Here is a 19288-nt window from a genome sequence, read left to right as displayed (position 1 = left end):
GGGGCCTGACCAGACAAGGGTGTGGGTGACCATCTAGCCACCATACCATAAAGAATAATTGATTTAAAATTTACCAAAGCATTTACAGCAGGGGTGGGCAATTAATTTTCCCATGGGGCCACATGAGAAATTGGAATGGTTTTAGAGGGCCAGACCTCTACAAACTACAAACTCCGAAGCCTTGTCCATTTTGTTAACTTATGTGCTGTTTAATAAAGTTATTCAAGCCTACGTCATTGGTAGAGGTGCTTGAATAAGTAAGGCCTGAATAACTATTAGCACAGCACAGAAGTGAACAAAATGAACAAGGCTTCGGAGTGCATACCGTATTTTTCGCTCTATAAGACGCACCTGCTGATAAGACGCACCTAGATTTTAGAGGAGAAAAAAAAGGAAAAAATATTTTGAGCTAAAAAATGGGCTAAAATATTTATTACAATAACTGAATAAGCTATGAACACAGTAAGACACACGCAGTAAGACACACACAGACACAGTAAGACACACACAGACACAGTGAGACACACACAGACACAGTGAGACACACACAGACACAGTGAGACACACACAGACACAGTAAGATACACACAGACACAGTGAGACACACACAGACACAGTAAGACACACACAGACACAGTAAGACACACACAGACACAGTGAGACACACACAGACACAGTAAGACACACACAGACACAGTAAGACACACACAGACACAGTGAGACACACACAGACACAGTAAGACACACACAGACACAGTGAGACACACACAGACACAGTAAGACACACACAGACACAGTAAGACACACACAGACACAGTGAGACACACACAGACACAGTAAGACACACACAGACACAGTGAGACACACACAGACACAGTAAGATACACACACACACAGTAAGACACACACACACACACACAAACACAGTAAGACACACACACACAGTAAGACCTCCCTCCCTAACCCCCCTTCTCAGTATCTCCCCTCTAACTCCCTAACCCCCCCTTCTCAGTATCTCCCCTCTAACTCCCTAACCCCCCCTTCTCAGGATCTCCCCCCCCGCCCCGGTCACTTACCTTAAACTCCTGTGTTGGAAGCGTGAGGCGTTTGTCTCGGGTGCCGGCGCTTCACTGCTGATCGCCGGCGTCTGACGTCATATGCCGGCGCCCAGCGTAAAGCGCCGGCACCCGAGACAAACGCTTCCAACACAGGAGTTTAAGGTAAGTGACCGGGGCGGGGGGGGACACCGGACTCATTGGTGAGTCACCAGGACACTCTTTGCGGGCCGGTCCGAGCTATTCAGCGGGCCGGATGTGGCCCGCGGGCCGTGCTTTGCCCAGGTCTAATTTACAGAGTACCCAATTACTTCTTAATCATTATAAAAATATATTTTAACTTTAATTACTGTGAATATTTTGTCAAGTTATATTGAAATTATCCAAAATCAACATATTTAATAAACACAGTTTGTCGGGGAAAGTCTTGAAACTTACATTTAAGAAAAGAACACCTAGTGACACTAGCCATCAACAATGAGTGGAAAAAATGCCCTAGGAGCTAGAATTATTAATTAATCCAAATCTTGAGGGCTGATAAAATAAGGATTTCAGTCTGTAGCCTTACTACTTTGTGAAGCAAACAGTGCAACTAATAATAAAGCAAGTTCTATGTAATGAAGTATTAGATTATTTACAACAGGAAATAATTAACGAGATTTAGTTGTTATATAATCAGCTTAAAATATTGATTAGAAAAGTCTACACTTTAGATGCCATGAACATCTAAACACAAAGCAACCAATGTGTCTATCTTTGAAATGCCTTAGTATGCATTGCAATTAATAACATTTTATCCTAAGCTAATAATAATCACTTTAATTAGATAAATAACGTGCCAGTACTCTCTCTGTGCTACATGGATGAGAACTGGAAACAAAGAAATATGAAGGGTAATAATATGTGGGTGAGAACGGGAAAAAGTATGCTACACGGCCAAAGCACTCGTCTAATGTACAATTAAAGTTGACTTTAGGGGCATAAATAGGGGAAAAAACACATTAGTTTCAGACCATGCCATTACATCTGTTAAAATGTCTCAATGAGACCAATTCTGCCCTTGTTAAAGGTCTTGTAAGACACCACCTTAATTGAAAACAAAAGGCAATACATTTGCCGCAGAACATGTGTCTAGATGTCCTAACCAAGCAATTTCTGCTACAACAATTTCATATTGTTAATGATCCTGGATTCAGCAGATAAGGCTGATTTGGACTTTTTACCAGGTTATAACACAATTTATAACTCCAAGAATTGCTGGATAGTCCCAACTACAACTGTATAGAAGGCTACTAATAGGATTAGTCTACTAATGACACCAATTCTCACTTCATGGCCTACATTTGAGAATCAAGCCAATTAGCGCATGCATTAGACACATAGTCACTGTTGCAGCACAAAGAACTTTACGGACTTGCTATATTGATGGGATTGTAAAGTCAACTTAACGATGCATTGACTGCAAATCTCATTGTTTTTCTCCTTCAAGAAGGGCATAATGGATTGTTTAACATGAATGATTTAACAAACAATTATAGTACTATGTCCACTGGGACTACTCTGTATTGTAAATTTTGTGAAAATGGAAGGGGGAGTTTTTTTGTTTTTTACAGTAAGTTAACACATATAATCTTTCCCCCAGTTTTCCCCCCTCACAGTGCATCAAAGTACCATGGTTGCATCAGTGACTAGTTAACTCACTAAACATTTACAGTAACCAAATTAGTCCAAACTCACTTGGTCAACGCTATATTTTCCTCCAATATTCTCTTTTCAATCAGTTTCTGAGATAGCTGATTCTGCAACACTTCCAACTTATCGCTTACATCCTTCAACTCTGCTCTCTTTATATTCAGTTTCTCAGTATAAATCCTCAGGTCAGCTTCTGCTGCTTCCAGTCGTTGGCGTTTTGGAGCAACAATCTGCACCAACACAAATATATACCGTAAGTGGTGAATTTCAATCATTACCATAAAAAATATTCATACTCAAGGGAGCTGATTTATACTGAAAAAATGTGAAAAACTTGTATGTAACTTGTGAACTTACTGTACCCTGCATTTCAGTAACATAACATACTATACTTCCTTTTACATACTATACTTTTATGTACATGTAGTTATTGTGTCTCATACCTCAGATAAACAAGCCTACAAGACAAACAGGTCACTTCATTTTTTTTATATTTGCTACCCTACTGTAAATATAAGACCCACTGCTTTCCCCTTAGGCAAAGTACATATATAAATCAACAGCTGGCCTGTGTGGATTATTGTACTTTGGCAAACACGCTAATCATTTTTGACAAGATGAAAAAACAAATGTCTCTTAATATAAAATAATTGCATGGCATAATGGCTGATCTTCTTGAAAAATAAAAACCGGAAAATATGTCACTTACTAACAAAACATTTTTATAGGTTATATGTGGAAGTTCATAAAAATAGAAGAATAGATTTTATGTTTGATATTATGTTTTCCTCAAGTGTATAATGGGATATTGTAGACTTTATCAAATATGCACAGCTCCCTAATTCAATTATGAAACATTAGTATTAAAACTTGACTGAACAGACTCGACTCAAGTTGTGTGCCCTTGAATGCTAACACAAAAACGCTAAAACAACAAAACTGCAGGAGAGCAAATCTGTGGGTTGTTTGCCAGGGCATGCATGTGCTTACACAGTTTTCGAGTTACAGACAAGGACGTATGCGTTGAATGTGAACTAGCATGTCCTCTTCTGTAACTCACAAAATGAACAACACCCCACTAGATTAACACCTATTAACCAAGGAGGGACAATTTGCCCCCCATTCCCGCACCCTATGTGTGGTGGGAGGTAACTAAATAACTCACATGTCACACCACTTTGCTCACTTGTGTCTAGAGGGATACAACCGTGCCCAACTAACAAGGCTCATGAAAGGTAACCCTCTGGGGTTGTTAGTTCCTTTGTGTAAAGTAAATTTCCCTTGCATTTCAGCTTGACTGCCTATGTAGTGATGCACCATAGGGCAGGCTAGTAAACAGCTGTCTGTTGTTGACTGAAAAATACCCCCATCTCCCTTCAGCCCATATGAATTAACCGTATAGAGAGGTATGAAACCTATTCAGGCTCCACGCCACACCATGTCTTGTAGAGAGGGATAGGGGTTAAATAACACTATCTCTTTTGGAGATACATTCAGCCCAACCGTAACCCCCCATCCTGTATTATATGGGATGGAAAGTTGGTTAAGGGAAATATAGTCCAGAAACCTTTTTTCTCAGTGTGCACTAAAAACTAAAAACATATTGGTGACACTTGAGACTGTAGGAGTGCATGGCACCTTTTCTCTCTGTTTTGTGTTAGGTATTGTGCTAGCCAACAGACCAGCAACATTTGTACTTTTGTTCCCACTACACACAGTAAAGAATTACTTTGTGATTAATCACTCCCATTTCTCTATTACTCAAAATGCCATTATTTATTTCTGATGTTTATTTATTATTGATAAAACCTCTTAAATAGTAGCAAGACATGATGAAAACTTGCTTTGAAACAGCTTAACCTCATTTATTCCGGTGATGTCTAGATTTGTGTTACTATTAAGAATCCATTGGACAACTTTGGTTTAGTCATCTCCTCATTTTGCTAAGATTGTGTGGGAAAAACACATTATGCATCGGTTCATAGTTTGATGACAACCCTCTTAATCCAGCAAATTTGAAATTTCGAAATATTACCCCAGAGGTCTTAAAAAGTTTGTTGTATTACTAACGTGGGATCTGTTCCATTGCTACCATACATCATTTCTGACTCATAGAATTCTATGACCAACACAAAAATCACTTAAGAAGACTGCCAGAAAATTGTTGCTATGGCAAAGAAACTATAATAATCAGTAACTGTGTAATAATTGTGTCCCTTAGAGCTGCATTATCAATCAGCCCTTCCAGAACAATAAAGCACTCTAACATTTCATGAAAGCTATGTGATTACAAAAAGTTCTGTGGAAGATATAATTATTTGTCCTTGTATTAAAATTACAGCAAACTAATCATTATTTTGTCTAATTCGTTTCAAAATATTAATGAGCCATGCAGGCAAAATAGTAGAGCTAAATTTCACCTTATGAACAATGCTATAAACAAACAGAAATGTATTAATCTGGCCTTAGAGACATTGAGAAAATATCTAATAATTTAATATTCACACATTAGAAATTGGAGACATGGAGACATAAAGGATTATACAAAAAAATACAATGCGAAATCCTCCCAAAACAGAAACTAGAGTCTAAAAAGGCTTTCTTTTTTTTAGATGTGATAGTGTATAATTGAAAGGACAATTTCTATTTTTTTTTATTTGTGATTGCTAACTTTAAGTTCTCATTAACCTATTTTAGTACCCAGAGTAGAGAAGCCGATGAATTCCTATATTCCATTGCTTGAATATTGTCTTTTTTAGTTCACCTGTGTTTATGTATTTGTTTTTGTAACTGTCCAATAAAAAGTGCATCATTGCGGTTATCCTGCTTTTATGAGTGAGTAATGCATGCTATGTTCTACAGAGAACAGCCAAACAACCTCTACTTTTATGCTTCCATGGACAGGTTGGGGAAAATCCATCAAGGGTGAATCGTGAGTCATTGCTTGCCTGGGCTGCTTGAGATTCCTTTGTAGGATGGACAAAGTGGAATTTGTAAAAAATAGCAAAAGGACAAAAAAAATGCAAGTAAGGAGTCTTAACTAGTGGTTTGTGCCATACAGCAAGAAAAAAAGTGGCTTGATTCGTTTACATTTTCATAAGTGTTATACTGTAAAACTCATGTTTTTTGATTACCCTGTAAAAACTAAAATATGCAGTTACGGATTCTTAACTGCAACCTTAAAAATGCTACGTTTGAAGTAAAAGAAACCCAGTTCCAACTTAAATGGAAACATGTTTACACATACACTGCAGACCATATAACAATTCAAAATGTACAATCCACAACATACAACACAACATTCTAAGCCTTTTTTTTCTTTATATTTATTTTGGAAGAAGGCATGCTCACAGCACACTTTAATGTGCATTCTTCTTTAAAGAAGTGTCAGGCACATCAGAGGGCCCCTTTAATTTGACATAGAGTTACAGAGACATCAAAAGAAACATTAAACACTAAAACATGAAAGTAGTCACATTATTGGCTATACTACGTTGGCTATAGCAAACTCCTGCTTTGGTAACATCAATTAGCAGTTTTGCTTTGGTCTTATTTGACTTGCAGCGGCTTAAAGGTGGAGTCAATGCACACTGGGATATAACTATAAGCGATTCTTGGGGATTGACGTGTTTACTTGTGAGTATGATTTTAGTGTGAGATCTTCATTTTCTGCAAAAATCTCATTCCTGGACAGATCATCTAATAATCCCAAAATGTCTTCTCTATCCTCATACCAGGTACTATTATTTATTGATTGGCAGGCAACCAAAGCTCTTAAATTCAGAGACTGGTATTCTCTTACAGAACGGATTGTTTTTACAGAGTGATCTGCCTTCTAAGATGATCCCACTGCCTAAACTGAAATTCTTGGAAGTGTTAAAAGCTGTAGGTTCCAACAGTGTGTATGAACTATAACAGGGGAAATGGGCAACCTGTTACAGGCATACCCCGCTTTAAGGACTTTCACTTTTAAGGACACTCGCGAGTAAGGACATAATTGCAGCACAACCATTCCCTGGTTTATGTAAGCTCGATTTACAGGAACAGACACATAGCAGCATGATGCAAGCATGTCAGTTCAATTTTTGGATTCTTTTTGTGTCTTTTGAGCATCTTGCATTTGGGGTGAAAATGGCGTAACGATTGCAGTGCAGTACATGCATTGAAAACGGATTCACTTTAAGTACATTTTGTTTTTACATACATGCTGTGGGCCCATTGTGTACGTTAATGTGGGTTATGCCTGTATATAACTTTTACAGAACTGTGGCTCTCTAGGGAATGCTCTAATGGACATTCCACTCTATAGTCCCATCAAACAGGCATTGGTTGTTAAGTATAACCTCTTGTTAAAGCAAATACGATTTGTGTAAAACAATTAGTGTCACCAATGCACATACACATCATTTGCCTGTTCCTAGAGTCTTTAGTAGAAATAGTAATGTCCACAAAAAATGCCATAATTTTCATTATTTAGAATATATCTTCCAAACCAGCAATCATTGGTTCCTGCTATTACAGAACGACAATTGACCAAAAGAATGCCATGAAAGCAAAATCTAGTTATGTATTTGGCCAGCATGACCACTAATTTTAATTCCTGGACTGTGAAGGGCACAAAAATAAATTGTTCTCCTAGATGAGTCGTAAAATATAAGTGTTTATTGTGTCATGCCAATTCATGCTATCACTAGGGGCACCCTGCACAGATTATTGGATCTTGCTGTGTTTCAAGAAGTGATTTATCCATAGAAAAATGTTCCCTGTTAAGAAATATCCATGGTTTCTTATCTGTTAAAAAACCTTGTTCTTTTTTTAGGAACTTAACAGACAGTGGATCTACAGAAGCAAAGTTTTTACACTTGGTATTTGTCTGACCTTTCACCTCAAAACTACATGTGTAATCTATTTCTCATTCCAAATTGTGAGGAATGCATGAGACATAAAAACCCACACCAACATCAAGTGGAATTTCTCAAAACATACAAAAATTGTTAAATGTGCACTGTTTTCTCACACTCTGATATGTATTAACATAAGTATTAAAAGAGAACTGAAATCACACACTTTCTGTATAATCAACTTCATTTGGGATGCTTTTTTGGAGAAAACATTGATTTAAACAGATGTATCAGGTAGATCGCTTTTTACTAGCAATGTAGAGGAGCTGTAATACCCCCAATTAACCAAGGGCAAATGATTATTCCCCCATGCTCTTCCTTTATGCCAAGCATGATCTGAGTAGGCATAGTCCTCAAACATAACCCTCTCACCTCAACCGGGATAGAGTGGTTAAAAGTTATCCTATGGGAGGCACAGACCTCATATTGTGCTTCCCTTCCAACCCCATGTTGTTTCCTGTGGGATGGGAGATTAAAAGTAAAACAACAACTCTTGGGGGCGTATCTGTATCCCCCTGCCCTATTTGTGGGCCAAAAACCCATTGTAGTGCCGCAAACTGTGCCTCTCCCTGCATTTCTTCTGGGATGGAGTGGGCAGTGTAAAAAAATAAATAAAGCTTAAATTAAAAAAATGTTCTTTTTAGCCCATTGGCACTAAAGTGTAACCTGTGGAGAAAAGGTATTTGACTCAAATGTGCAGGCTTCTCCTGGAGGAAAGATAAAGCAGAAAAGGTCAGTATGATCGTTTTTGGTTAAGGTTAGAATTTATTCATTTTAATTTATATTGCAAAAAATTAATTCAAACAAAAGCTGCTAAATAATTTATAAGTAATATATTTTTATATTAATTATAATAATTACTACATGTTTGTAAATGTGTTTACCAATGATGAAAGTGTTTCAAGGTTAATAATATGTGTGAGAAAACCCAAATAATTGAATACTACGATAAACTTCTTTGTTTTGCGCCTGAAGGATGACAGTTTGATTACTAAGATACAAAACTGAAAACAGATCTTTCTTTGGGTACGTCAATCTCTGTTGATTATCTGTCACAGGATATCCGACTTCATCTTGGATTTGTTCTCTGTTTTTTAATTAATTTTCAATAAGCACATCCTAGACATTATTGTTTTCACGTTGGCGTGAATGAACGTCAACAAATATCAAAACTGTATACAGCTAATTTTGGTTTTGTTTGTAAAGAAAATGTCTAGTCTTCCTTACAAAAAGGTGTTAAATTGGCCAAGGAATAACCCAGAGATGATTATTTTCATCTTGGCACTTTCACTTATAGATTTAAATGCTCACAGATAAAATACCTCCCTAATCACAGCAAAGCAGAACATATATATATGTTAACTTATACCTACCTGATTAGAGCACATTGCTAAGGCATTTCAACATGGCTGCTTGGGTGCTGTGTGTGAATACACGGTTACCCAGACAGACCTTTATCCGATCCCAGAATTCTGTATGTGGCCAACATTCTGTATAGATGCACCTCCCTCTCAGTGGCCATATTTGTAGTCAAGAGGTAGGGTGCAATTTAAGAATAGACATAACTTTTCACCTGTACATGTTCTAGCCAACTGGCTACTACACATGTATAAGTAAAAGGTTACTCTCTACAAAGTAGCAATTTGTCATTTTTCAAAGACAAATTTGTCAGTACTGACATACTGTATATTTGAAGTTTAGCAAGAACATCTTTGAAGGTTAAAACAAAAATTCAGGTTAACTTTTATCTTTTAGAAAATAATTCTTCTATTAAATGATTCAACATTCAGCCTTCAATTCATAGACGTTGTCAGGGAATGAATAGATGTCCCGTCAGAATGAAGGAGGTTAAAAATAGATCTCACTCACTATACAATAGATCTGACTCAATATACAAATATTCAACAGATGTGCTGTTACCCTCTAAATGCCAAGAGGACATCTTGGCAGTACCTGTAAATAGAACAGATAACTAATCATATACAGCTAGGAATGGGTATTTCTTGCATTAGTTCATATCTAATGCATCTTATAAATATGAACTGATTAAATGGCAAAGCTACTAAGTATAGAAAATGGACGTATTAGAAAAATACTTCACTATAGTGTCACTGACTGCTGCAATGACTCCTAGGCATCAAGACTTCTTGCGCTGGCAGACAAGCTCAATATTAGGTATTAGAAGGTATCGTTGGCCTATCTGGTCTTCTGTGCTTTTACTAAAATGCTGTATGTGATAATAGCGAGGATATTTTAATGTGAGTCTGCATTAGTGTGAATGTGTAAGTGTGCATTAGTCTGAGGGTATACATGTTAATGAAAGTGTACATGTGTGAATGTGCATGTGTGAACATGTAAGAGTGCCTATGTGTAAGTATGTGCATTAGTATAAGTGTGTATGTGCAAGTGTGTACTAGTGTGAGATGTGTAATTGTATATGTATAGATGTGTGAGTGTGTTGTACACTGCTATGTATTAACAGTCATTTAGCCTTATTTTGTTGCTTATACACATTTAACATTTGATGCATACAGAGAATCTTAGGGCATGTTACCTTGGCAACCTTGTCATAGACTTCAATGGCCCTGACCCAGCTAGAAAGTCCTTCACAGGCTGAAGAAACATTCTTAATGACCGCTGGCTGGAAATCTGGATTGCTGATAAAATCTCTTCTTATCTGGGCAATAACCTTTGGAGGAATATTGTCTTTATCAAATTCCTAGGAGGAAAAGCAATAATTAATTACATTTTCTAATGTTCACAAACTTGTCCTGAAATCTAGATATAAATATGTTATGGCAAAAATAGATAATGGAAAAACATGCCCTCATGCTCTAAATGTTTTGTAAAATTGGAAGATTAATATTTTTCACTTTGCATAATCTAACAAATACATGATGGTTGTATGACATGTTAAAACTAGAGCTGTAACTATGTTTAAATATATAAATATATACTCGGTTGCTATAGTGACAAGATCATATTTCAAGTGGTTACTTTTTTTCTATTTAAACCATATTGAGCATAGAGAGATTTAATGAACTTGACAAAATCCAGTTGTATTCAGAAAATACATAATGGTCGTTTTGTACACTTTATGTATGGAGCAGTTCCAATGCCCTTGACTAAAAGCAAATGAGTGACCCTTATCAGCAAAAATGCACCTAAGTGACCTATAACCTAATCACACCACAACATGTGGCCAAACCACTTAACCCTACAGTTAGATTACAAGAAAAATACAAAATGACGTTGGAGCACACCCTTGACACAGCAAATGTTAACTGGGATGGGAAACATCCAACAACCTTTCCATATACAGTAACCTGTATAAACACCTGCAAATGCCACATTTTTCTTGGCAACTGACAGGATATTTTGTTAAATAAAAAAAAATATATCCATACAGAAAGGGGAGTGCGCAACCTAACAAGCACAAAAAGCACACACATTAAAATTTTCAGGTTACTGCTAGAATAATAATGACCAATAAATACATAAAACAAAGCAATAATTTAGTGCATACCCAACAAATACCGTTCAAAAAATATCTATTGGGGATTCTGTCAGAGAAAGCTTTAAATTGCTTAAGAGTCTTGTTTGGGTTAAAAGACAGTGCAGTCCCATTGATTAAGCAATATAGCCATGGAAAATGACATAGGACCCAAACTTGGGGTACTTTGACATGATGGCGAGCTAAGCAATATATGGCCATATAGTGTGACCGAATCCCCAACATTTATGCCTTAGGTAGGTGTTTTTTGAATGGTATTTGCTAGGAATGCACTACATCCTTGCTTGGTTTTGTCTGTTTTGTTAAAATACTATGTATGTAAGCCATGTATGCCCAGATTGTTATTTGGCAATCATGATGGAAGTTGTAAGTGATGTTTGAGCAATACTTGACAAAAGCCCTGTTTGGCCGAAACTTTGCTTTTTTTGCTTTCTCTTAATCAAAGTATCCTAAAGATTGGAAGCTGTTTGGAGTGCTGGGATTCCTTTTCTTTGTTTGTGAGTAATACTGTTAGTGATACAAAGTATCTGCTTATCTAATTTAGGGGCATCCCTTAGCAATCTTTACTACGGGGGCAACTAAGTACTCTTTTATGGCAAGCTGAACTGAAAAAATGGGAAATATGTTTTGGAGAACAGTTACAGTCAAGAGGGACAGATAAAAATGTGTATTTTGTATTGTCTGCTTCCAAAATCTATTTTCTTGTGATCCATTGGTGAAAAGGTGCTATTTGTTGCTGTGATTGCAAAACAATAAAATTTGAATGAATCCCACATTTCTAAAGACGATTTGTTTTCATCTCCAGTAACTGAGTACTACATGAAATGTTGACACTCTCACGGATTTAATGGTATGAAATGTCCTACAGCTTTGCGAAGTTAAGCAAAGGGCAAATAAGGTGAAACCTGTTTTTAGCAATACAGCTGAATACCGCTGGTGAATTGATTTCTTTCTATAAAAAGATGTTCGTTGACCATATAGAGTACATTGGAAGGCTTCAGCTGGAAGAAAAAATGCGACAGCCAGTATGAACTGCTTTTTATATGCCGCAGCTGACAGAATGTGACATACTGTATCTTTCAACCATCCGCTAGAGATATTTGAGTGCACTGAACATGGGATTTCTCAATTAAAATTAATGTAACAACGCAATAAGACGAAATGCAACTTTTTAATGTTTTCTCAGGTAGCAGTTGGGGTGTGTAAGGCAATGCTTTGCAAATTACTGTTTTGCAGAATATTGCATGGTCCAAAGGATTAAAAACCAGTAGAACATATATCCATATCTCTTAATTTTTGTAGGAATTTCAGATTTTGATTTTCAGGGCATTGTCCTGCGTAGCTGCTCCATTGTACCACTTTTTGGGTAGTGCGGTTCAAGGTGAGAGGTGTAAAATCAATGGAGTGTAACTCTCACGTGGCCGCCTCGTGACACTGAGCGTCACAAGATGGTTATTCGGGTAAATTGGATGGTTATTCGGGTAAATTGGAAGGGTTTCACATATGGTGATTAAATAGTTATGTACATGCTGCTAAACTAAGTAAATCTGCAGTAATTTTAAACAGGGCTTCAAACAAAGGCTGATTGTGAATCATGATTAAGTTCCAGTTCCACAACAGCTATACCATTAACGGTTGGCTACCCGGCTTTACTCGCCATAATGGTGTCAAAAAGAACTTAAAATCTACAGCTACAGAGCTACAAAATGGCAGATCAGTTTGGTTTTGTAATGAAATAAATATATGCTCAACATATAGTATTTCTAGAAGTTTATCATTTTAGAAAACAAAGCAGTAAAACTGGATGCTTTGATCAGTAACATGTACATAGATCAAACAGAAACATTTTGCTTGGTTAACTAAACCATGATATGAGGGAAACAAACTGTACTACATAAGCAAGTGTTAAAATATTAAGCAGGAGAGACTCGCAATGTTTTGACATTATTCTGCTTGTCATATTTTCCCAAAGCTTAAAAAATTCAGGTCTGCAGCAGAGTGTGAAAAGAGTAAGAGAGCATTGATGTTTAAGTTAAAGACAAGATGCCAACTTAGAGAAAAATATATAGCAAACCCCTACACGCTTTCATCATAAAAACTCTGCTGACTGAAAGAGAAACCATAGAATTTATTCTATAAACCTACAGCTGGTAAGGAAACACAATTCATCCCTGTGTAGTCAGAAAAGATTTGCTGCCTAAAAATACAAAGTGACAGACACCCTAATATCAGATAAAGTGTGTCAATTTTTTTTTTTTTTTTTGCAAAAACACAGCAAAGGGAACACACATACCTGAAGAAGCACAGAAGAAAATGTTACTAGAATGGAAACAACAAATGTCTGTTTATCTGACATGTTTAAGTGTGTATGTGGTGTATGTGTATATATACATACACACAAATAACTATTGGATGTAATTACCATGAGTCCTGTCTCTCCCACATGAGCTTAGAGTTTGAACTTAGTAAATATGAAAAATGCCATTTAATACCAAAGATTTATCACTGTTTAGTAATTATTTGTCTATGTACAGCCAAATATTGATCTCCTGCAGTCCAACAATTCTTCTATTAGGTCATTAAGTGGGTGCATGAAAAACAAAAAAATCTATCTATCTATCTATTGTGACTAGGTGCACTGTCTCTCCTCTAACAGTAGTTTACCCAAGTGAAGACTTAAACTGTGAATTAGTTCATGATCTTGGACCAGTCAAACTCTGAGTCTGGTTTGGCAGATATATACTCCAAAACTCTTGGACAGCAGGTGCCATGTAGACTAAAAAAGGAAAGCACAGAAGACTGAGGACAAGGCAGAGGTGAGCCCCTTAACACTATGGAGGGATGTGTTGAATAGGCATAGTCCTCCATAGAGCCGGGATGAGATGTCATGTCCTGACACGCAGCATTATGGAAGGTTGCGTGGAGGAGGCAGCTGGTTTAGGTCTAGGGCAGTGCAGAAGGTCAACATGCAACTGGAGCTGACAAATTAATGTGATGTGGGAAGTGGCTTAGCTGGCCATCAAATCAGCAAACTGTACAAAGTGAGTCAGGCTCCAAAGGAAACATGTTTATATCATGTTGTTTTCATAATATCTTGTGTTTGTTAAAGCCATCTGAATGGAGGTGTCACCTCCAGGGTCTGTGTCCCTGTGCTATAACATCTGCCTCACATATTAAAAGCTGAGAGAGGAAGCCTTAAGGGGTTTAGCCTGTCACACCGTACATCCAACCTTTTGGACCTCTCATCAGATTTTCATCTTTGACAGCTAGTTTAAAATTATAATGTTGTATTATCATTATTAGGTGTATTAATTAAAACCTAATCTCTTATTATTTTATAATCATATAATAACAACCAGTAATACATATTAATTATGTGAAATTCCAAAGGAGTTTGGTTTGAAGCCCAGATTATCCTTCCTAAATCACTGTTAATTACAAAATTTAGACCTGAACCTACAAACTAAAGCTATCTCCATTTACAGATTTAACCTGTAGCATTCCTCAGCAGTGGATTTTACTGCACAGCCATTACAAACACATCTCATAATTAACTAAAGTAAATTAATGTATTTAATATGGAAAATATAAATGCTATACATCATAACATATATAGACCAATTCTGTTCTAAGATTAGTTAAGATGACATGTAAATACGTACAGATACTTTATAATATAATGTAACACGACAATATTTATCAGACATAGTATATTTAGCCCATGCTATTACTAACAAACATTACAGTTTTCTGCTGCCTAGAACTTTATCAGTAGCTAACAATAAATTAATATATAGGAATATACAATATATAGAATTAATCACCCTAAAGGAGTGAGCAGGTAGAAGGAGGCCTGTCTTTAAATAGAAAGGGGCCGCTGCCAGCTCCTGCCATGCACCCCCCATCCAGCACAACTGTACCAGAGCTTCCTGAAATGTCTCCCTGTAGCTGGACACCTGGAGAATATGATGCCATATCCAACAGCAAGCGAGGAAGAATTAGAAAACAGCTTAGCAGGAAAACTGGAGCACTGCTGGGCTGGCCCATTGGGGTAAGGGGCGTTTCCACTGATGTCAGGAGGTGTTCCTGCTGGCATTGCGGGAAACACCCCCATTTAAAGAAGAAGGATTAAAGTGTTGACCCAGAGAACCAGAGTTGACCCAGGTATGACCATAACTATTTTTAAAACTCTGTCAACTCTCCCTTAAATAAACAGACACACATGTTTTCGTTCTGTAATCATTTTCACAAATGTGGTTCTTTACTCTGCAACATTTCATACACATGTAAAGGGGGTTCTCACATTTGCACCTTTATGTCACAGCAGTCCCTTTATACAAGTTCCACTGTATGATGGAGACATGGCAAAATGTTAGAAAACCCATACTTTAAGCCTAATGAACTGAAAATTGTATTGTTTTTATTGTATCTGTTCATTCCAGTGTTTTGGATGTTTGCTAAAGGAAAAGTCTAGTCCCCATAATTGTTTTTTTTAAATGCATTTTGCTTGGATTTTTATGTTCAACTCTTCCACCTTTACTGCAACCAGGAAGTAATTAATGGAAACTCTTTGCACACTCTCATCAAAGTCAATAGTAGGAGCTGATTTCCAATTAAAAACAGTGTCATGGCAGCCAATCACATGTATGCAAGCAAACCATGTACAGTCATTAATGTTATGACTGTCTGCTGCTACTTTAATTGATTTTATATATTATATATCGATTAGTATGTCTGATGCATATTGACTATTCTTAGTTTGCTGGTTTGAACATAAACTTTCATGTTGTAGGCTCATACATAATGTTCCATTGGAAGCTGAAATAAACACCCAATAAATTAATGCTCTTTATATTTAGTCTAACAATATCTTATAAGTGATGACTTTCAGGAATGTGCTACTGAAACAGATTACTTTAGCGGTAAAGTTTCATTGCGGCTTCCTATGTGTGTTTTATTTCCAGTATGTATTTTGTCATTTAGCACTGTTGCATGTGACACAAATAAAACAAAACTTCCTGAAGAGTTACATAAGTGAAAAATATTGGTATGAAATATGCATTTGCTAGTGTTTTCAGCAGCTGCATGTTTGGGTTGCAGGGCTGGTCCCGTGACCTAAGATTTATAGGGTCTCAATTGCTTGAGTACCTCATTTACTAGTCTACTTGGAGTGGTGGAGCTTTCTGGGAGTTTCTATACCCGGTGTTACAGCAAAAAAATAGGAAGACTTGTGCCTACATGAGCAAACGTCTTCATTCTTTTCCTCAAAAGTCCACTTTCTATTATGACATAAACTGGCTATGGTGGTAGTAGAAAAAGAGTGCTCTATGATAACACAGACGCAAGTCCTCTGGTTCCCCTACAGGATTACTAGGTAAGGTGCACATTTTTCTACTCAATACTGGTTTGCAGTTGCACCTTGTAGCCCCTTTAGTTATTCAACTGTCTTCAATGATATATATTCAACCATAATGTTTATATTATTTCTCATGATACTACATGTGCATACATAATATACATATGTTGATATGAAACAATTTTGAATTCACCTCTGCCATTGTAGGAGACAGTGAAAATCACCACTGGCATATCAGACTAATTTGACTCATTCCCAAAAAGCAATGCAGTTGGTGTTTCTCTTGATACCCATATACAGTTCTTGTAAGATCTAGGAAGCAGCTATTGACGGAGGTACCCAGTCAGGGTACAGGGCGTCCCTTCACAATCCCCTATGTCTTAGCCCCTTTCCCTGCCACCAGCTTCCTAGCTTGCAGGGGATGTGTTTGGCAAAACACATCTCCTGCCGCTGCATTACATGCTATACTCATCCTCAGCTAGCTCCAGTGTCGGCTCATGAAGGAGATCCAGGGGATCTAATGAGACCCCTGCGCGAATGCAGTGAAAGTGTTCACACTGATTCCAATAGAAGCTATTTGCTGCCACTGATTGGTTGCTTTAAGTGGCATGATATTTTGATTTATTTTTTAAATTACATTATATATATACATATATACAATAAATATTAGGTAAATATTAAGTTAAAATAAATAACTTTAATAAGGATTCTGAACTTCTAAACTATTAACTACTGTCATTAACTGCTATGTCAACTATTAAGTTTTAACCCACTGTAAATAATTAAAGTGCTAATACTGAAAGACTATGTATGTTTACCAAATGCTGTTCTGTCTCAAAGAATGTAAAAAATACAATAATAAAAATAAAATAAAAAAGTTACCTTTAGTGAATCCAAGAACTTCATGTCTCCAATCATCTTTTTGGAAGCAAGCCAGAAATCATCAATGTTTTTTCCACTCGAATCCACTTTTTTTTCTGGTTTAATTCCCTTAGAATAGATGCAGTGTTATGGAAATTAGTTAAGAACCTCTGTTCATCAATGTTTAGAAAATTAATAAACCCATATTATTAGCAGAAAAGGCTGAATTACAATGAAGCTACCATTACAGAAGATAAATACAAAAATGTAAATAGCTCTAATCTGAAAGCAAAATATATTATAGCCAAGCCCAATGATAACCGCAATTCATTAGTAATAATAAACTAAATAATAAACAATCTGAATATACGAAAACAGTACTTGCATTTAAAACATGTCCTGTTTGTTAGCTACATTTTACAATAAGATGGTAATAAGCGTAGAATTGCCTGTTCTGTCAGATATATGTTGCTTAATGTTGATAAACCATCAGATAAGATGATAATTCAAATGAATTTTGTCATATATTAATATCAATTTGTTTAATGTTTTAACCACAGAATGTTTAGAAAAGATTACAGTTCACTTATTTAATTTTAGCAAAATGTAGTTGGGAATTTACATTACATCTGACCGTTGTCAATCAAAATTGAGAATAATGTAGATTATTTAAAAATAGTTAATTCCAAAAGAAGGGGCATGTTAACAAATGTTATACAAAATGCATTGCATCTTGTGTTATGAAGTTGACCAGAAGTATTGGAAGGAATAGTTTAAGGCAATGGATGATGGGTTGTTTTTCTAGGACAAAGATGTTTCACTTTATACCTAAAATGAGTCTATTAATAACTTACCTTTAAGATGCAGATAGCAGCCATGGTAAGGCGAACTCCTGATGGGGGATTTTGCATTGTTTTTAGAAGTGTAATATCACTGGCTTTTAATGTATCAAGTGCTGCAATCGAGGAATTGAGTGCAGGAATTGCAACACTTAGCTTCTGCTCACATTCTTCCTAAATGCAGATAGTATGAAAGTAAAACCGATCACAAAGCTTTTAATTTCCGCCATTATAGTCTTAACTATAGTCACATGGACCAGATGCAAATTACGCGGTCTGTAAACATCCTCTTTACTTTTTCAAAATGCCATTTATGTATTTATTCTATTACCCCGTAAATTTATTAGTATCCAGCTCTCCAATCTAAGTATGTAATACACCCACATTAAAAAAAGGTGGGGGAATTACTATATATTCTATGTTGTTAACCACACCTCAGTAAGAAAAAAAAAATAAAAAAAGAAATATATATATATATATATATATATATATATATATAAAGCTTTAATTTTTATAAACAATGTTTGTTATTTTGTACAGAATTAATACATGTATGAGTGATGGCAATATCAATATAACAGAAGATATATATATATATATAGTTTCTGTAAGTGACTAGATACAGGATTGGATACTATTATTATTGCTTAGAGTATCGTCTAATTGTCTAATTGAAGCCACTTTTGTTTTCTTGTTAATTTAATGTATTTACAGAAAAATCACTCTTTTACTGTCTCAGTAGTGGTTCAGTGGAAATAGGACATTCACCTCAGGCTTTGAAAAATGAAAAGATCTACGGTGTAGGCAGCCTGTAAATCATAGAGCTGGCACTAAGATGTAGCCCACAGGAACCATTTTACTGTGTGAAGTGACTTTTATCAGTAAAGACAGACTTTTCTGATATAGGGAAATGCTACCGTATAAGATATCTCTCTAAAGAATGATCAGTTTACACAAGGGGATTTAAAAGCAAAGGCATTAGTAACAGGGCATCTGGTAAGTCACCCAAACTATGAGGTAACTTGACAGGTATGATTCTCAGTACAGTGGAAAAAGATAAAGTTATAACA

General features: G+C 36.3%; 1 protein-coding gene across 1 annotated transcript in view; it reads right to left on the bottom strand.

The window, feature by feature from the left end:
- Positions 1-19288, bottom strand: part of LOC149299757 (dynein axonemal heavy chain 3-like) — a 498381-nt gene that overhangs the window by 93939 nt on the left and 385154 nt on the right. The window contains exons 56-59 of the mRNA XM_089486039.1: positions 18234-18392; positions 17401-17508; positions 10203-10367; positions 2793-2977 (exon numbers count right to left, since the gene is read on the bottom strand). Coding sequence (XP_089342165.1) covers positions 2793-2977; positions 10203-10367; positions 17401-17508; positions 18234-18392 — 617 coding nt within the window. The remainder of the gene's footprint in view (positions 1-2792; positions 2978-10202; positions 10368-17400; positions 17509-18233; positions 18393-19288) is intronic.

The sequence above is a fragment of the Sceloporus occidentalis genome, unplaced genomic scaffold (genome assembly GCF_023333645.1).
Source record: "Sceloporus occidentalis isolate IW3139 unplaced genomic scaffold, rSceOcc1.0.p SCAF_28, whole genome shotgun sequence".
Classification (NCBI taxonomy): domain Eukaryota; kingdom Metazoa; phylum Chordata; class Lepidosauria; order Squamata; family Phrynosomatidae; genus Sceloporus; species Sceloporus occidentalis.
This window is presented reverse-complemented; position numbering and strand designations above follow the sequence as displayed.